The 21,535-nt window shown below is 36.9% G+C and overlaps 2 protein-coding genes across 2 annotated transcripts; both read right to left on the bottom strand.

Moving 5' to 3' along the window:
* Positions 1-572: 572 nt before the first annotated feature.
* Positions 573-4,870, bottom strand: LOC143453468 (uncharacterized). The gene is made up of 10 exons (XM_076954814.1): positions 3,947-4,870; positions 3,335-3,558; positions 2,723-3,231; positions 2,519-2,597; positions 2,337-2,440; positions 2,145-2,262; positions 1,854-2,030; positions 1,677-1,750; positions 1,530-1,593; positions 573-1,382 (listed from the first exon to the last, which is right to left on the bottom strand). Exons 1-10 carry the CDS (start codon positions 4,110-4,112, stop codon positions 1,215-1,217), a joined length of 1,683 nt encoding a protein of 560 aa, XP_076810929.1. The 5' UTR covers positions 4,113-4,870; the 3' UTR covers positions 573-1,214.
* Positions 4,871-11,334: 6,464 nt separating this feature from the next.
* LOC143452314 (LHFPL tetraspan subfamily member 2 protein-like) lies at positions 11,335-15,999 on the bottom strand. The gene is made up of 3 exons (XM_076953228.1): positions 14,633-15,999; positions 14,313-14,407; positions 11,335-13,920 (listed from the first exon to the last, which is right to left on the bottom strand). Exons 1-3 carry the CDS (start codon positions 15,054-15,056, stop codon positions 13,759-13,761), a joined length of 681 nt encoding a protein of 226 aa, XP_076809343.1. The 5' UTR covers positions 15,057-15,999; the 3' UTR covers positions 11,335-13,758.
* Positions 16,000-21,535: the final 5,536 nt, after the last annotated feature.

The following is a 21,535-nucleotide window of genomic DNA, read 5'->3' as shown; positions in this document are numbered from 1 at the left end:
AAAAAAAAGTACTGAAACTATTACTCAGCCCACATTTACTTGATTATAGGATGTAATATGGGAATTAAAGTGTATTTCTATGGGACCTATATGTATATGGGATAATATGGGACCTATTGTATTTTTTTTGAAGGCCCAATTTTTCGACCACTAACCTATGACATCACAAGAGATTTAATCTACGTCCCAATTAAGGTAAACTTTACGATTTTCTTGTGCTTATAATTACCTAACCAAGAATTGTTTTTCAAAACATTTTACCAGAATCTTCAGTGAGGAGTGTTTTTTCATATAAGATTAACTTGTTTTTAGACTTTCCACTAACTTTGAATAAGATATAGACTTGTAATGAATCTAGAGGTTCCCTATACGTTGCAGTTAATAAGAAAATTAAAATATTCCGAAATTTGTATAACCGTTTGCACAATTGTGTATGTTTCACTTTCACACTTTCCTTTCATACTTCTGGACTGCAGCATTACCAGTATAAGATACAAAAAAAAACAGTTAAAAGCATCTTATACGTTATGCATCGTATCATACCCGATCGACGTTTAGAAACAGTGATCGAAGACAACAACGTACAACTTTGTTCTCGAGTTTAATAAATCTTCTGCGCTCATATTATATCCAATCGAATCTATAGAACTTAAATATTCATTCACATAATATCAAAACAATTATGTATAGGGTACGGTTCGCTGTATTTATTTCACCAACTAATAAGAAATGTTTGTTACAATTGCACTTAAAGCTGTTTTACCTGAGTAACCAGTTGAATTCACATTGAACAAGAAAATTACAGTTAGTACGCATCAGCTTTAACACATGTCATGAGTTAAATATTCATAACCTACTTGCATTCTAAACAAAATTTGTTCTGACTAATTAAAATCGGTTAAGTTTGCATAGGGAACCCACTGACAGAACCTCCAGGAGAACATTAAAACAAGCAAATCACAATAGATGTCAAGACAGATGTTTTGAAAGACGTCTTTTGAAAACATGCATCGTTTCCATTATTTTTCAAAACGTTAACTAAATAGCAAGAGAAAAGACTGTGTAGAAACGAATAGAGATATTTCAAATGAACTATATAGTCTTGGTAACTCCCTTATTCCAAAACTTTTGTTTGCTGTCTTAGCTTCAAACCATACCTTACAACATTATAAGATAAGAATTTTGAGATCAGTGGTAAAACATTGTCATTTAATTTACTTTTCGGGTGGCTTTGCTGATTCCTTCTTTATTTTCTGCTTCTTCGGACTGGCATCCGATTTGGGCGGTAAACATGCTGGCCAAAGTTGTGCATGCAATGCTGGTGGCAAAACAATCTTATTTGGTCTGGACTTTATGGCATGGCGGCGTCTTGAGTTGGTGGTCTGCGAAAGAGAAAATTACAAACGGTATTGTTGAAAACGTGGTAACAGACCAGTTTTAAGCTTTGCAGCATTTCATGGGAGAAATATTGTTTATAGTTTTTATACGTTTTGGATGTTTTTTTTTGGACGTTTTGGATTTCTATTCACCTTCGTCAAAGCTCTTTGCTTAGTCGGCGGCGGCGCATCTCCATTTTGCTCAGCTAGCAACTTTCTACAGGAAAACAAAGTTTTTCATACAAACTTAAGATTTTAACGTAACTTTGAATGATCTGAGAAAACCAATGCGCTACCCACCGTGCAGCTATAATTTTTCTAAGTTGTATTAAACGAGTGTCTGCTCTTTTGATTGCAGTATCCAAAACTTCCTCCTGGAAAAGGAGAAAAACTTTAACAGCTACAAAATAAAGGAACTAAGTTTGAAGCAAAATTATGCTGCGTTAGTTTAGTCCAATCCAATATTTCCGACGTTACCGGTGGACACCATTCGGGTTTGTCTTCCAATTCCATGTCTTTAAGATCTTGAATACGGCCCTTTATACGGTCGCAAAGGACATCGCCCTGCTTGGAAATAGTGAGAAATGACCACCTGTACTTGTCCGGCTGCGATATGGCGAAAATATCACGTGCTTCAGACGACCATTCATCGTACTATAACATAAAGGGCAAGGCTACACTCGTATATTGTGAGGTAGAGATAAAGGCACAAATTATGGGAAATAAATCGTGGTGCACAACCATCCATGCAATGTATTTACCAGATACCTTGGCATATTTGAACGTTTTTACAAAGTTGGGGCTACTTCGTGTGACAAAGAGTAAATGCTTCCAATGCGATCTATGAGCTGAATTATGCATTTTTTGTTGCTCTTCCGGCATCGTTCTATAAACAGAAGAAGAACTCGATTGGGCTGGAAGTTTTGTGGACGGAACTGAAAGAAAATTCGGCTTACTTACTCGTACTCTTTTGCCCGTTGGTAATGGTACTCAATGTTACTTTGTGAAGGTGAGCTTCTCATTCGCTTCGACGTTTCAGTACCATTGGCATTTTTTTTGTTCCCCTAAAAGAAAAGTAGATAAATCGTTAAATACAAACACCGCCTTATACGCTCGTTTAGATAAATGAAAAATGTACATACCGAGGACTTCGAGGGACGTTTTCTCTTCTTCTGGACATCGTCATCACGTGATGTCGGTGCCCCTCCACTGCGCAACGACCTACATTGGTATAAAATTTGGTTAAACATTCATTCTAAGGTATTTTGTAAAATATACTTGTGCTGAAGATCACTACTTATTTATTTTTCTGTCTTCTTCTTAGTTCTTAATGTTGCTAATTTTACCTTAAGTCATTCAACGATGCTGCTAATAAGCTCTCGTTGGATCCGTTAGAATGGTTAAAGCCGTTGGCGAGCTGCATTGCAGCTGCTCGTTCAAAATTATTTCGCCAAAAGCTCTGCAAGATAAACGATGCGCTGGGACTGTGTCCCATAAGACGTTGCTGTTGCATGTTGCTCACAAAATTTGCTGCTGCACACGACACTGTAGGTGATGAGATTTGACATGGCGAAAACCCATTCTTGTAAATGCTGCTTTCTCGCACTTTATCGTAAAACGGAAATGCCGAAAGGCCTAAACCTTGATCCGGGCCACCATTGCGGTGTACTTGGTCAAATTTGTGATGTCCATTGCTTTTCATACTGAGGTCTTGCGCACCATGGTCGTTGTGTAGTATTTCGTGATTTCGTTCTTGGCTGTTTTCAGAATTGCCAGCATGATCCGAGCTGTTATGTGGGCTATCGTCAGATATTTTGAGATTCTTTATTCCTGAGCTACACGGACTTTCTTCCTCCTAAAAGTTACGTTTTTATAATTTAAGCTTGTGTAACGGTTGATCTTGCTGGTAAACAGCATTTTTGTCGATTACATTGGATCTAATTGATTGGGCATCGTACCTTTGTCGGTTGATTACAGAAACCATTAGTTGTTTCCTCATTGTGATGCCGTTCAGGCGAGCTGTCTTGTGAAGACGTTGAAGTAGTTGTCAAAGTATAATAATCACCCGAAATAGCAAGAACGACGGACATTGGTTTAGATGGGTGAATCCGGTATTGGTCCTCTGCAATGGCCATAAATGCGGCGAAGTCTTTGGGGTTGTTTAAGGCATAAGATGATTGATCTACAAAAGAAGATTAATGGTGTTAGGTGTTATCGACGTTTTGATGCATAAGGCCTAATAAGCGATACCGCTGACCCAGTTTCCAGACGAACCATTGATGCGTTTTGGTACAAGCGATTAGGAAAATGCATGACCATTAACAATTAGCATTTCGTTCATGATTGATCACGGTGACAAAACTAGGCAGTCGGATTAGCAATGGGATTTTACCCTTACTGTTAAGAAACATATGCCCAAGCATGGCATCCTTCGCAATGGACATTAGCTTAACATCTTAAAATAAGGTTTATTGGTTTACTATGATTAATAAGCATTTAACCGTCATAGCACAGTTTTTTAATACGTTTTAGTTCAGATGCAAGTATTTCAAAAATTCGAAATTTCTCACTTTCACAAATAATTTTGACATCCTTTGGAGCATTAGTGTTGTATAGTTCTTTCCAAATTTTCTGTATCTCACCAGGTTGGCTATCGTTGAACAAAATCCGAATTTTACTGGCGGAATCTGGACGTGCACTAGAAAACTGTACGCAAAACCTAGATTTATTGGCCATCGCAGAATTTCACTTACATGCAAGCCTAAACGTTAAACATATTGATGCCGATATTGGATATCAATAAATTTTTGCAAGCTCGTTTTTACAACAAAAACAAAACTCACTGGGTTTCCTTTACTTAAACCGACAAAAATTAAATGCGTAAAAAATTTATATCGCCTTAGCCCCAAGTCTTTATGTAACCTAAAAGTAATCACAGCTTGAACACCGAGCCTAATCTCAAACAATGCAATCCGTTGGTGAAATTAACACTTTGAAAAAAGTAGGCTAAGTAGCTTAAGTTTTGCAGGCTAAGTAGTGGCCTGGTTAACTCTTTTGAGATATTGTAATCCACAACATAATGCTATACATCTTAAGCTATATCTCTTACCATGTTGAAGCCTTATTACATAGCCTACGTGTACAAATTTTGTTTAATATTAATTCTACTTTGCCCCAGCAAAAAGCCTAAGCTACATCGAAAAATACTATCCTTAATAGTACAACGTTTAATAGGCATCAGAATTGCAAAATCGCACGCAAAATATCTGCCCAACAGCTTTCGGTAGCCTAACTGTTCTACACATCATCTTGGGCTAAGTGTGTTAAACATTTCCTATGAGCTAAGCGAACCTGCCTGCAACAGGCGTGGGAGACCGATGTGCAACTTTAGTTAGAGTACAATTTCGCTTCCGAACTCATCCCACGTATTTACTCTGCGCACATTTTGAAACATTTAAACCACTGCCAAAGTTTTGTCATTTTTAGGGTTTTGCCTATCTAAAGTGAGATGCTATGAACAGCGGTTCTGTTGAAGAATGTCATTAAACTAGGTTACATAGAGCAAACTTTTCTCTCTTTTCTTTCAGTTCAGCTACTTCTTTTTCCTGGTAACTATACCCAAGCCCATAGGCCAAACCCGACACTAGACCTTCTAATACCAAATTTTTTCGTTTGCGGAGCTCGCTTATCGCCTGTATGAAAAGGACCGCAATTACGCCGTTCTCGTTTTAACGCTGGCAAGCATTCTCCTGACCTAAATCTATTGTTTCGTTGTTCGAGGGTTTTGCCGCCGGTTGCAAGAAAAGCTTAATCTAACGAAGCCGCGCTAATTAGTTAAGCAAAGACTCGAACCACGGGCTTAATATGGCTGACCCAGTTTACGCTCCTTTTGTAAGCCATCTACAGTAAACGTCCGTGTCTAGATCAAGTACCTAAACAGCAAATGACAAATAAAAAACGCAGCCATCAGACAATTCGCACAGATACAGATAAGCACGGTAACTGGGGCTTGAATGGTTGTGCACCACGGTGTTTAAGTTGTGTAAAGAGTCCGAAGCCAACGATTAAGGTACTATGACCACGTCCATAAAAACTATTGTGACAAATAAATTAAACGTTAAAATTTTGCCGTCCCACTGCTTAATACTTGTCACAAGTAGGCTAATATCTGAAGGAAATGTTCTTTCATCCATACACATAGAAAAAGCATGTGCATTTAAAACGATTGCTTTTACCGATAAGCATATCTCCTGTTTACTTGGTATATAGTAAGCAACCATATATTCGTTTGTTGGACAAGTCAGGTGCACCATATTGCTAAGGCTCATTTCGAGACACCGCATGCCTGCGCTAGCACACAATTTCCTCCAATTGTTTGCATGGGCTGCAATATCTGAAAAATGTTACAAATAGTGTCTCCTCAGGTTAGGCTACTTACTTACCATTATACACTATTGGGATGCAGTAATATGCTTTTAATCATTAGCTTTGCCTTTTCCGTTTGACCGTGTTCTGAGGTTGTGTATGTTGCACAATCATATGCTTAACAAAGATTATTGCAAAATTATTATAGCGCAACGCCCAATTTGAAGCTTAGGCTAGCAACAAATACCAAGTTTTTGAAATGCGTTGGCTGTGGCTAAACGCTTGCATTGATATTTTAAAGAACGTGGGCTATTTTATGTATTGAAGTACATCACTATGCCTAAAATACAATAACTCATTCTCACATACATTTTCAAAATCGACCTACGTGTCATTGTATTTGATTGTTACGTCACTCGACGGGATGAGCCTTCTAAAACAGTTAATGCGGCCACGATTTCCTTTGTCAAACAGAAGAAAATGAACACGTGCGGTTCAGTTCTTTATGCGTTCGGTGGGATTATGTGACCTAACGACCCTGTTACACGAATGACGCCCATGTGCAAGTCGTTGTGTCTGTCGTCGCTAAACAGCCTGCGGTTTAGTAATAAACAATTTATTTTTAATACAATTACACCTGCTTACGTGTTTTTATTACCCTAAACCTAAACGGTAACTTCAAACTGCGTATAACGATTTTGGTTTTACAGTATGCTCTAAATCCAAAGAAGTATGCACTACACTATTTTTAATATGCAATAATAAAAGTGCACACCTAGTTGATTGAAAAATATGGGAATATATTTATTCAACTATCATGTACGGAAATCGGAGTTAGTTTTGAAATTAATAGACAATTAAACAGTTTTAAATGGCTTGATTGGATCATTTATTGGAAAAATAATCATATTATCATTTAATGCCATAAGGGGCACACTACGGAAGGAAACCATATAGATAGACGGAACAATATACAAAGTACTTAACTGACTTGCAACTGCTCAAGTTTATTCAATATATCGATATATATCAGGCAGACAAGCAGATTGCCGCTAGATGATACCATAGAAACACAAAAGAAATATTTAACAGATTTATACATATATCTAAAAACGTAACTGCTAATGCGTACGATGTTTTGGTTCTTTAAACTCGTTTTTGCACAAGACATATTTCATTTCAGCGTTTTCCAATATGCAATAACACTGACGTGTTATTGGCTGACGTTTAAAACGGTTATTTCGACATTTACCAACCAACAACTGAGGATTAGGTATCGGAAATTCCATCCTGTTATAAACTTGGTAGACCGATGCCATATTTGGTAGTAGGGTAGTAAACCGCGTAGAAAATACCTTGGTTGTGTCGATTGCTTCCATCGTCATCCCTACCCGTACAGAAAAAACAGTTAAACTTAACAGGTTAGCATTATACGCTTAAGTCACATCAAATTTTAGCTAAAGATTTAAGTCGTTTGCCGAACCACACAGCCAAAGCCAGGCATTTTGAAAAATATATCTTGGTATAGTTTAGTTTAAGTTTTACAGATTAAATATGTTAAATAACATTTTTTTAAATTATAGTTAATTTTTTATTCTGAATAAATCATACAAAAGATCTAATTAATTTGGTTCGTGGAGTAATCTAATTATTGTGGATATTCCTCCGTTTGAGCTTACATAAAATTTATATTATCACGGCTAATAATTAACTCCGCAAGCAATAAATATATTACGTGACAGCATGAACGTCGAAGGGCGTGCGAAAAGAAGTCGTCATGCGTTTCTAAAAGCATTGATGAATAGAAATAAGCTGTCCCAATGGAGCGATTGCAGGTCATAATTTTAGTTAAAACGAAAACTATAACGCTTTGTTTATCATCGTTCGTTACAAAGGCTTTCTAAAATGCGTGCGCGTAGCCGCTGTTAAGGAAATCCAAACGCCTCAAGGCCGGCCTCTTTATTTCATTTAAGCCGCCTTCGGTGTAATTGCAGCAATTCTATTCCACGTCATCCACGCCGTCACGCTTTATTTCAAAGCTATTGAATGACGGTTTTATGACGTAGTAGACTTATCAAGCGAAGGCGATTTGTTGATTTGATTAACAAAGCGAGGAAATGACAGCTTAGTGCTAAACGTCCTAAACTGCCTGCAACAAGCGAAAAAGTGTTTTGCAAGTAGATAAATAAAATGACCCCTGTTCGCAAAGATGTGGGGCTATGTTGGAATTGGTAGCATTAAACATGAAACGAGACATGCTTAAACCGCAAGATCACTATCCGCCATAAAGTTTTTGTTGAGCAAAAGGCAAGCTCACCAGTCATACGTTCAAGGTAATGGGGTTCTATTGGCCTAAAACTGGCATAATGTTTATGCATTTTGATGGTTCGAGTCAATGTATCTTCACACCGACGGTAAACAATGTGTTCTCGTATATCTATCTCACTTGAATGATTCACCTCGCTTCATCATAACAAAACCGGCTCCCGTTTGTGTCTAGTCACGTGATCCATCAAATGGCCGGATTCGTTGACAAAGTGAGCTTACTTCGTTGAAAAGTTGTTACAAATATATTACCACCAGGCGATATCGTGCATAGAGAGATTTCATTACCTCCTGGCGTTTCGAGACAGTGTTCAGACGTTCATAAATCATTGTTTTATGTTATCCACTCCCCAGCGGCTATCCTTGGCGGATTTTTATGCTGCTTACTTCGTGTCTTACCTCATGCTGGTGCACTAAATTGCCAATTACAGCTCACTCAATTACGGTGCGGTTTTGATCGACATTAGGGTCCTAATGCTTTTAACGTATAACCACCTGAGATAACCCTCGGGGTGGAAAAGATATCAATCTCAGGCGAGTGAAATCATCATTGACATTTTCCGGGTTGCCATTTCTAAAACCTGGGTTTGTCTTTGTTCCAATGAATTTCGATATTAAAATGTAGGAACAAGTTTTGTTGAAACAACCCCTGAAAGATTAAATATAGCTTAAATTTTTTTTAAAACACGTTAAATTCAACAGCATCATGTCAGAGTTTTCATCTTAGCTTAAATTGATCCGGCAACGTTTTGTTGTTTATAGTGTTCAAAGTTGTTGACTTTTAAATCCTTGGGTCGTTATTGGTGACGTATCACGCAAGTTTACGAGCCTTTTAGCTTCATTAATCATCAGGTTTTGTTTTGTCGAGATTCACGGTTTTTGTCAATCAAACTGGTGTTTTTGAAAATCTGACTTTTAAAAAGAGTAAGGCAATTCTTAATCAGCAATTATTTACAGGTTATTAAATACTAGAGATTTAATCCAATAATCGTTTCATGCTTGCCGGAGGTCTCCCACTTGTGGTCTTTGGCTAGCTTAATACGATAATACGTACGTTTAGAGCGATTATTCTTAAGGCGTCATATTCCATTACTGCATGAAAACGCCTTCTAGGCTGACGAAACGCCATTTGCAAATGGATCCCGTGCTCAATTAGAAGTACGTAGAAATACAAAATACTGTAAACTCAAGCATATGGTGTATATTTAACAAAATACACGTCATTGATTAATATACGCGCAAACCAACTGGCAATTGGTTCTATTGTTGTGTTCATGTTACCACCGATTTTTTTTGTCAATATATTTAGCTAACACATGTTTGCTGATGGGGCAGGTTTAAACTTCCCAGACCTAAATAAGCCCTGCACAGATTATGAAAAATGACTGATTGAGAAGTGTTTTTGGTCTGATAGGCTTGTAGGTCACGTAACGATAAGCTTGTTTTCACTGTTTTCTGTGCATTGCTCAGGTTACATGGTTACATGCATATGTTTAATACAGTGCATTTATCAAACATATGCGAACATTTATCAAACAAAATATTATTACCATGGCGTATGTATATACATCATACCATTTAGCTAGTTATAATTACTAATTTATTTGTAAACCTGTATTAGAAACTGATACTGGAAATGCATGCTGAGATCATTTTTGTTTTGTAAAGTGAGACCAACTCATATTAGCAATTGTGGAAATGTTTTACTCTTTATCTGGAAATTCATTTTTTAAAATGGAAACTGACATACTGTAGGTTTATGAGGTTTACTTTCAATAGTATCATTTTACCGGTTAAACCACTTCATTTGCGGTTATCGTAAAACGTGTCAGAACGTAGAATTCTGTATCTTGCGGTTTCTGAAGTGGTGATTTCTTACAGCGTTTTGTTAGTATACCCTGTACCTGCCTTACGACAAACAATACAACTGAGAATCCCATGAGTAATATGTCAGTCTTTTGAAGTATTTAGAAATACTAACAGAATGAATGATATTTTCGATATTTTTTAAGTTGGCTAAAAGTAACTTTACCCACCATGTCAATGAAAGTGCGTTCTACGTTCGACAACGCAAAGATGATGTAAATGACAGAATGGGGTCTGTCGACCCTATGCGGGACTTGATATGAATCATGTTTATGAGTAAAGGTATAGAGATAATACCTGTATGATTATGCACAATTAGGGAATTTTGGTCGTCTTGAGGCAGACATGAAGTGCGTATTAAATAACAAATGCACAATACTAAAATTTCGTATTTTGCTTAAGGCGAAAAGTGACCCATGCTTGAAGCCATTAATCATGTGGCTGTTATATTTACCTACCATAGCTTCGAGCATCAAGGCTTAAATGCATGCACTACAGTAATGCTGCGGTTCCGTTTGTGACGTCAGTCGTAACCTCGTTACGAAAGCCGTATACCCTGAGAGACAAATACGAAAACAAACTTACATGGCCACAGTATTACACTTAACCAATCGAACCGGCTCAAGTCTGACGTTCACCAAACCGCAATCCGACTTAATAAAGAAGATTACGGCTCTTCTGACAACGAGAACGGGAACGTGCGCACTTGACAGCTTATCCGAGTTAGACACAATGAGCTTTTTACAGGCTATTGCCGATGCAAGAAATGCTGAGAAACTTGTGGAACAACAGATCTATCAGTAGGCCTACCTATAATGCAAAAAATATCAACTGAACGCTTCAGTGAAATTTGCAGGAGTCGTGATCATTACCGTAACATGGGCTTTTCATGAATTAAAAATTTTGCCAATGAGCGTACTGTATGCTGACATATATAGGCCTACATCGCGTTACAATAATATTAACTAAGATATGACAAGCGGGCCTGGTAATATAGTCTGAAGTATATCAAAGCTGTGACACTGACAAAACAACCTGAAAATGGTTCCAAAATAGCAAACAAAATGCCATGCGATATCGGCTGATTTATATCTAGCACGCAGTGGTCTGAGTGAAACATTGCTTGAAGTTTGTTGGGACTCCAATTGTACGAAATTCTACAAAGATACCAGTCTTTGCTCAAATACGCCATCAATAAAGCCGCTCTGTGACGATATAACGTGTTCCGATCAGAGTAAATATTTGAGAGGAACGTCATATCGTACGTCTCTGTTAACAGACCGATTTATCAGCAACTTTCCTCTCATCATCGGCCTGAATTGATGATAGACCGCGTAATTGGTTAGCTAAGGTAAACGCTTTTCGTTTCCAGTAATAGCGTTACCTTCAGCAACAAACCATGTGCACATACGAAGTTCTGTAATGATGTTGATATGAAATCAAACCACGAAAATAAACATAGTACAGTGTAGGAAGCGCCACACGCGTAATAATACACAAAAACACAAGCATTAACTAGAAGCAGTAGCACCGACTCGAGTAAACCGTAGCGCGCACATCGAACATATAACCAATGATGGCAAAAGCACAAATTTATCGGTCAGTACAAACACGTTAGTTGTAAGTTGGCAAACTCCAATAATACTGACACTTGATAAAGTTTTAAGGCTCGGGTAATATAATCAGAGCTGGAAGCCATGTTCAAACGACTACATCAAGTGCACTTATTCGACGGTTGGCGTTATACATCCACTACATGGAACAACTGTTCAAAGGCAACTAAGGAATGTGAGTAGCGTAGAGAGCAAATATACAGTATGTTGGCTTATCATGCCGTGTGGGTATTACATGGACACGACTTCAAAAAATTTATTGGTATGCGAACTTAACTACTGCTTTTATGTAAACTGGAAGCATTGCCATGAAAGACCGTATTGCAGTATTTTCAAATACTGTGTAATAGTTTTCACAAATATTTAAATAAAAGTAGAATAGCAACACATATAATTGACCGCTATTGCACGCACACATACATTGACACGCACAATCCACACGAGACTGTGTAAAACACGCGTGCAAGGGAGAACATACATTGAGTACATGGCATTAATACCTATCTACAAATGGAACAATACAAGAGAAAAGGGGTAATTCATACTACATAACACTATTTAAGCATGCCTGCGTGTTACTGGCGGGTTTCGTTGCCATTAAAACTAGCTTAACCTATTTCGTTGCGGATAAATTATTAATTAATTCAATTTAACCGGGTTAGCTGTGAAAATCGTCGGTTTAATTTAACAAGAAAACGTTTTACGTTCTGTAGCCTGCAGAGGAAATCTATTAATTGAAAAATCAAACTTTTGGCATCAAAGCAGATGTCAAAACAATGGAGGTCGGTAAGCAAAAACAGCAAACAACATACTTGACCCGTGCGTCTATGCCCAAGAGATTTAACTTGAATTTTTGTAGAAAGTTCAACCTCTGGGAATATTATTCCCAACGGTGTAAAAACCTATGCATGTTTACGACCACATTTTCCATTGGCTATGCCAGATAAAATTACTGCAAAAAAATCTAAATTTGAAGTTGTTCGTGCAGTTGGTGCACAGTTTACAGTGTAAGCTGTAAAATCCATCACGCGGTAATCGTTTTCAAAAATTGTTGTCCTCATGATTCACTATAGTTTTGTCATAGCGGCTGGGAAAAAACATCGAATCCTTGAACTACACAACATTTTGTGACACTTCTTTTGAGAAACGGTTTGGTGTTGCCACAAACGCATGGAACAGTTGTGCGTGAATAGTAAATACCCACTAAAAACCGGTTGCGCAACGTTTGAGGCAAGGTGCGCACAAAACATAACACAACATGTCATTCGTCGAAGTGCCAGTTCAACTTTCGAATGATGTCGCAATAATACAAAACGAACGCGATTAGGTTTGCAGAACAAAACGTCACTGTCCAAACGGCAAAGACCTATAAAACACAAAAGCGTTTATGACCTTCAACGCTTGATATAAGTTTATCACACTGGTTAGGAGAAACAACATCGAACGCTCCATGCTCAACCCAACAGGAACTAAATTATTGTGAAAAGGGTAATAATGTTGGAGACAAATACCTAACCAAACGGTAAATGACGTGGGTATCGAGAAAATGAACCGGTTACACCAGCTAGGGTGTTAATTAACTTGACCAAAGCTCTAGTGCAAAGCTTGGTGTAACACACATAAGTAAAAAAATCTATTAAAGAAAAAAGAACTTGTAAAAGCGGATAATTTGCGGTAGGAACGAATTGTGACTGAAGAAATCGAGTAATAGCAAATAGTCTATCTTTAAATTTCATTGACTTGAGCTAAATACCAAGCTCGCTATGAGAAACGAAAGCAAACAAAACATTAGTTATTTGGTGGGCAAACTAAACACCTAACCAATTGATGTATATTGTACAACATGATCCTGGACAAATACCAATTAAATACCTATTAAAACTAAACTTTTTTGTGTGTGATGTGTGAGTCAAATATAACGTTTTATGGTTATATATCGACTGATAGTACAAAACAAGTATACATATATATGTGTGTGTGAATTTTGAATTAAGTTGCAGTTTAGTACATAAAAATACTTGAATATCAATTGAGAAAATTTAAGGATTATAAAACATGATCATCTTTTCATAAATATTTTTGCAACCGCCTTCTTTGCAAATTAACAAACTGGATGAAAATCTTCTCCGTGAGCTCCAGTATAATACTTGGTTAACTTGTTTGTTTTAATTTTGACCTTGGCCTTGGTAATCATTACCAGGAACCATTGTCAATCAAAGTGCACAGATTGGGTTTTTTCCATCAATAATATCATTTTCAACCGTCTCGCTGCCAGTGGCTGCTTCAGCTTGGTTAGACAGCACAGCACAAAGAAAAGACATAAGTGTCCCAAACATAGCAGCATAATATGCCCATCCGATGTGACATGTTCCGAGCTGCAAAACATATATATTATGAGTTATATAAATATATAAAATGTTTGTTGTTTCCTGTAATACTTAAAAATGTAGAACACTGCATTATTTCCAACGTATAGTAAATATCACAATACAAAATCCATTTAAGAAACATGGCTGCATGATTTTGCTTTATTCCTAAACGACTTTAGTTTACACTAAGAAAACAATAACAGTAACCAACAAAATATTTTAACATGTTACATATTGTTAGGATATACAACAGACAAGACTTGTGATGGCTATTACTTATTCCCTTGGCTCCCATCAACGTAAAGCAGATGACAATATGTAACAATATAACAACTGTTTTAGTTACTTGGCAGTGGCACAACTATATTATCTTTAGGGAATCCAAATTTGTTACATACATTAAAAGCAGCTGCCTGGTGACCACATTCTTCCTTGACTTTGTCTGAACCCCAGCCAGCAGGAAACAAAACAAGGGAAAATATTAGGAGTAAACCTGTAACAGCAGATATCTCTTAAACGTTTATTGCATTTAGTATTACACGATTCTTTCGAACTTGTTAAGTGACATCAAATAAAAATTGGTAAGAACACACAGTTGCATTTTGAGATGATCGAAGTGAATTTAAATAAAATACATTGTATTATGACAAGAACAACTAAGGTAAGGTTGGCCTACTAATCTACAACACAGTATATATGAAAACTGCTTGGTAATAACCTGCTATGGCTTGCAAAATGCCAGATATACTGAAGATGCTCTTCCTTCCAAGATTGCGAAAACACAATGCCCAAACAGAAAACAATGCAACGATAAAAAGGAAGAGAATAGCAATGACCATAAAAATGCAAGTGGCCACCCAAAAGGGTGATGCAATTTCGCCAACAGTGTGAGCGTAGACTCGGCAATTGTCTGATACACTCATAAAATTAGCGGATCCTTTTTGCTCACATCTAAGAAATAATCCGGTAGTTCTAACACTCTCTTGTGAAAGTACAACATTGGATCCATTTGATTGAATTGGTGTTGACTGACCAACCAGCCAATGGGCACTCATAAATGCTGCAAGCTCAGCCAAACATACAGTAATGCTTAGAAGGGCCCATAGCAATGAGCGCACTGTTACAATGACATAGCAGCACATCTTGCTCAGGTTGCTATAATAATATACTTATTTTAACACTGCTGTAATAACAAAAACACTTGCACATTTATTGAAACACATTCACTCATAGTTTTCTTAAATGGACATCAATTTATTTGACATAAGTCGGCTCTTACTCTTGCTGTTGATCCAAATTACAGTGAAACAAATAAACAATATTAACAGTCCTTCCTAACTCGCATTCCTATGCTTCTACTAAAGTGTTAATGCCTGGAGGATAACTTGTAATTCCACTGACGCGTTTCAATTGGATTTGTGTACTGTTTGTGACATAATAGAATTAATTCTTTCAACACTTAACGTTTTGTAGAGAATACAAGACGAAGAGCTGTGAACTAAGCTTTTAAATTATGTTCAACATGAAATCAAACACTACTTCTGTTCTGCTAGACCACCCATTTCTGAAAACGGAAGAGTTCAAAATTTGATAAAAATGCACCATTAAGGTTATGCATTTATTATCGTTTTAAGCGACTAAACTTTATCCGGATATCATATGGCTAAAATTGCCATAGTTATTCGGTTAACCGATATCCGGATAGTCCAACCCTAGTTCAGACATTTTCATATGAAGTATGAAATTCTTTCACAATCTATTTTAAAGGAATTCTAGGTATATAAAGTGAGTTTGTTTTGAAATAGACACATGTTAAGTTTTATGATCAAATATTTCCTAGTATTATTGGGGTTGAAACTGTTGTACTTGCCCAAATTTGGCCATAACATTAACAGTTTGGGCTTTAAATTTCTGATTTGGAAGTTTTTTCATTTTAAAAAATACTAAAATGACATCTTAAATCTTTACGTTTTTTAACACTCAACAAAAGGTATCTTATGTATATATGTTTATATACAAAAGATAGTGCTGTATAATGTATACAACTTAGGGCTAGGCTAACAGCTTTCCTGTGCATTTCACACTTGGTATGATCACTTAGTTCCTATACATAAGTACACTTCTTCAAACATTACATCACATGATGAAAGGCAGGTTACCAGTTATTGTATTACAGTATTCGGCTAAAACTAAAATCCAGCATAATACGGTTTGCAGATTGTGACCAGGATGTTATAAACAGATATACAGCAAATATATCATCATAGTATTTTAAATTATTCTCAAACTATGTGGAAGACCAACTTAATAAGTCTAAAGATTTGTGTGTCACATTAATACAGATACAAAATAACAACTATCACACGTTAATATAACAAGAAGTAATACTCTCTGCTTTAACCTATCTTAATTAATCATTGTTATTAATATACCAGCACTCTGTTAAATTAATTTGTCAATCTGCAAATTGTTCAAACGAGTTATTCCAATATTACCCTATAGATTCACTTCTGTAGACAAACCTATAATATAAGCATGATAGCTAAAAAACAAACTTTTGTCTATTTTATGGAGCTCTACTAACCTACTAATATTATTCCTCTCAAGTCTTAGCCCCTGATCCAACGTTTACACAACGCACGCACATCAGCATGTGATGTGTGAAAGTTGGACTGTAGAAGTGTGTATAAAAAACATTTTTCATCGGGCCTCTGGCAAAAAGATCTGACTCACCTGACCATGAACTGACTCACCTTTTCCCTGTTTTGATTCGCGTTTAAATCTAATTTGATTTGTTTTGATTTACAGTATTTCACTTGACCTGCATGTGGCTTAACTTTAGTAGTTTTCGTATATAGTATTACCGAAACATTTGATTTTACACTTTGTGAGTAGAATTTTCACATCATAGGCTATTGATGGATTGAATATAACTGTAACACACATCTGTGTTTTAGGAAACAAATGTAAGTAACAGCTGTTGTTTTGATTATTCTGATCAACCAGCAATTACGTTCAATGTAATCGTGATTTACCACCAGACTGGAAAACTTAGTGAATCGGAAAAGAAATGACACCGAAACAGCAAAACACTAGCTAATACCAAAGTAGAGAACGGATTCACAATTCATAGACTTTCAGCTCTGGACTGCATGCTTGCACTCCAACACAAGCCCAATTACGCAAAGATATCATGTTTAACTAAACGCAGACAAACAAAACATGATGTTATCGTTTCCGACTACGCTCAATAATGAGTCAACCACCGCCCGACGATTACCAAACCGTTTAAAATTTACGATTGCTGCGTAGCCTTCGTCAGCGTCCCTCTCCTTCGCCTTAAATTTACATTTTGCAACATTCCATTTAAGAAAATGCCCCTGCAGCACTACCACGTGTTCAAAAAGTAAGTTTCACTTCCACGTTTGTTAGCAGTCATCTTTGTTTGGTTTTAGAACTAATTGTTTGCTCCAACTCGCTCAGACTTAATAATAGCCTACCTTATATGTGTTATGAGGCCAGAGGTTAAAGTAAATATTGTTATTAACTCCCCTATTTTGACCATTATTATTCATTAGAAACAAAATATTTGTGTTTAGTTGCAGAGGCGTAGCTATGCGCCCGGGGACAGAGGCAGTTTTTGCGCACCACTCATCAAGATGAATGAGAGGAAGGTATATTGAAGGTGCCAGCTTGGAGCGAGGACTTTGCTTAATTATTGCGTTCGTAAACCCCACCCGACATGCACAAAAAATGTTTTACAATTTAAAAACCGCTTTAAATAAAATGTATTCTAATATAGTAGGCCTATATGGACTACCTACGATAGTCAACAGAGTCCACAAATTATGGTGAACAATTTTGAAATGCCTTATAAAAAGATTTTTAACGCTGCATAACCCACATATTAAATGTCTTAATTTATAGCCGATAAGTAATCGAATACCAAACAATCCGATGAACGAAAAGACATATCTCTATAGTCTATAACAGGGGTTCTTAACCTTTTTCTTTTCATTACCCACTTCCGCTACTTAATAAACCTATATTCCTCACATACTTTTAAAACTGACTGAAAAATCAAAATGAATCCTAGTGACCTGTGTGACATATTCCAAAGCACAATGGTATTTAACAAAAAGAACAATTTCAATGAGAAGAATAGCATTAAAGAACGTTTACGTAGTTTCAAACAACGTCAATGCGATTTTTGTTCTTGCTTTTCAGCGACGATCGAGTCAATGTCAGGCTCTATTTTTGAGATTGCACAACGCAAATCTGATTCCAGATTTAACATTGTGTTTCGTTACCCACTTGAAATCCTCAAATTCCCCACTAGTGGGTAATTACCCACAGGTTAAGAACCCCTGGTCTATAACAACATGAAAAACGCTTATGACCTCCAAAAATGGTTTTATGAGACTGGCATGGCCAAATGCATCTCTTAATAAGCTGCGCTACTGCGAACAGCATCACGAAGCCTGGCAGTCTTTTCTAATCAACTGCGATAGATGTGAACTGAAATAACAAAAACAAATCATAATGACGTTATAATAAACATCAATCACTATCGGCTTGGTTGCGGAAGGTTAGAGCGCCTGCTTTGGCTTGTAAAAATCCGAACCGGGTTGGCTTCTCAATTGCGGACATAACCTGCTCTTGAGGAAGTTATTAACGACGCTTGCTCTTGTCCCGTGATCCTGATAAACAATTCTAAAGAAAATTAAGGCAATTTAACAAAATTGTATCCATACAGCGGAACTTGCACAACAACAAACTCGTTAACCGTGGTTCGAACGATTTGAGGAATCATCGCCAAGTTTATGGAGGCTGGTCCTAGTTCCACCTGCAGCCCGAGGGTAAAGATGGTTATACCAATAAACATAGCTTGCCATATAACCTAGTCTGCAATGTTTGTTTTATAAATTTTCCTCTCGATCTTTTCACTTTTTAATTTTTTTTTAGCTTACTTGGTCCTGATATTTTTTTGATTGGCAACTTTTTCGTCTTGACCGCGTCAATAACAAAAAGTGGAATGAATGTAAACGCAGTAAGCAAATGTAGCATGACATAACGTATGCAGCTTATAATATTTCCTTGATCCTAATTCGCCCTCGATCTTAAGCTATGTGCCAGTATTCCATGTGCGCATGTGATGGTGCTGAAAATTAATTTAAGCCACCTCGTTTGCAGTAAAACAGTAAGCCGCATGTGAACATAAGGTACCCTGTGGGCTCTTATAATCATTTCCAATATACCAGCGGACTAGCCTATACTCTTTATTCTCCACGACAATATTACAAAGACGTCAAGTTTCGATTTGATAAAAAATGTAGGCCGTCTCTAAATGCAAGATGCCCTCGTAGCCTATGTAGTCTAAATCGCAAGATGATGACCAAAAACTATTTATAAACCGCGGCTTGCAATCAACTAAATACGACAGACTATCAAAAATTTTGGTTCTCATTTGTCTGCAGACAATGGTATAGATTAATTATAGACATTCGACTATATACCCTCTTGCAAAATGATTTTAATGCAATAAAAAATGAATGATTGATTTGAACCCATGGTCTGACGGACAGAGTATTCTTGTAAACTTATTGCCAGTTGAAGGTGTATTGGCATTGCATAGTCTAGTACGGCTAGGCTACATTGTTTCATTATTGAATTGGTTTGGTAAACTTTCCATCGTTGTAGGACCACTGTATTGTAATCAGAGGTAGGCAGACGGCACTTTGAAAATACACAGCGCTTGGCAAAAATTTACTGACGGTACCGGCATTCGGTACTATTTCAAAAAATAGTTTGGAACTTTTTCTACAGCGAACACGGCTGCAAGTGCAATTTTTGCCGCTGTTATGATGACCCCGCTGAAGGTTAAGTAGGTGAAAAATATGTCAACTCACTCTTGCAACTTTATTAGACATTTGCAGATTAAAAAATAACAAAAAGCGCTAAAAATGACACTAAGTTTTAATTAAAAGGAAGTTTAAAAAAACATACTTCTTAAAACCTTGAAGTAATCATTTTAAAAGTGCTTTAAAAGTATACCAACACCGACTTAATTTTCTTGAAAAAGTAATTTGGTACTTTGAAAAAATACCGATGGTACCGGTACTAAAAAAGTAGCACGATATAGGGCTATTTGCAGCATTTTCCTGTTTGTCGATTGTATGTAAGAGTACTTTTTGTTTGACCATTCTACAACCACGCTAGCGCCATACCTTTCGCTCCTGACAGTCAATGGCGAAATAAAAACAATGCAAAAAATAAGGCTATTTTTATTTTATTCATTATGACACGATTTGTCTTATACAGACGACCATTGGTTAATGTGTCTGTGAGTTGAATCTTCCCAATTTAAATCGTTCATGAGTTCAGTCGTCCTGGGTTGAGTCGTCCGTGGGTTGAATCGACCTGGAACCATTACCGTACAAAGTCTATAACTTCTTACGACACAGAAATCATAGTTATACAGGTAGATGGCACGTAGAATTGCAGCTGCAATGATTAAATCAGACAAGTTGCTTTGTGCAAACGAGTGGACTGCATTACTCTAATAGTGTCAAAGTGACGTGTAATCTTACCGATAGTAGTCTATGCAAAAACAATCATTTTATCAAATAGATAAGTGAACCGATACACAACCGTTCACCTTTGACAAATTAGTGACCTACTTTGAAAGATCTGCATGACTGTATAATATGCAATGTAAGCCTAACTTAAAGTTAATTTTTTTCTAATGAGCTTTGGTACGAACGAAAACTTTGGTATGGGCTGCCGTGTGTTGGTATTTAATAATCTGGGTTTCTTAAAGGTTTTATGTTTTTCTTGCATACTAACCCCATTCGGAATGAACCCTGTCCACTCTTGTTGAGCACAAGGCGTTCAAGTCTAGGCGGTTTCTAGAACGTGCACTTACTCAGCCTATTTCATCGTTAAAATAACCATTAAAACCATCCTAGCCTACAAGTGAAAATTCCTGTTGCAGTAACACGTAGTTAAGTCATTCAGTATCAATGCAATAACACTCACCTCCACACAGTGTCAACTGGTTATTTCAAACCAGTAGAAAGCTAGGGTATGCTGCATGGTTTGGTATCATTTTGAGATACTTCTCCTGCGGCCCAAACCACAAGCTATTTTGTTAACAGGGAATTTCCCTTCTGCGAATCAAAAAAAACAACAAACCTAAACACTTCTGGGTACAGCTCTAGGTGCTTCCAATTGAAAATTAAAAAAAATAACAGTAAAATATTGAACGCTTTGAAAGAAGAATCGCAAACTAAAACATGCTAGCGTTTTACTTGCTTTGGACAAAAAGTACAGGAAAGGCTATAGCCGTATGTACGAGCCGCCCATGACCACCAGGTAGGCTACATGTATACGACGTCACAGTAACTTATTCTACTGAGTCGTTCAAAAAAGTCGAAAAAAAAACTTCCCATCGATCTGAACATTGTTATCAAGAACCACGACAATTGGAGACTGAAACTTTCAGCCAACAAGACGGTTTTATCTGTTTTCCACTTTTGCAAATATCTGAACCAAGAAACCTATACCTAAACTCCAAATAAGATTTGCTTCAAATACAGAGCTGAAATTCGACCCTCAACCA

Source organism: Clavelina lepadiformis, chromosome 4 (assembly GCF_947623445.1).
Source record: "Clavelina lepadiformis chromosome 4, kaClaLepa1.1, whole genome shotgun sequence".
In the NCBI taxonomy this organism is placed as follows: domain Eukaryota; kingdom Metazoa; phylum Chordata; class Ascidiacea; order Aplousobranchia; family Clavelinidae; genus Clavelina; species Clavelina lepadiformis.
The sequence above is the reverse complement of the archived record's forward strand: the minus strand, read 5'-3'. Positions and strand labels throughout refer to the sequence as shown.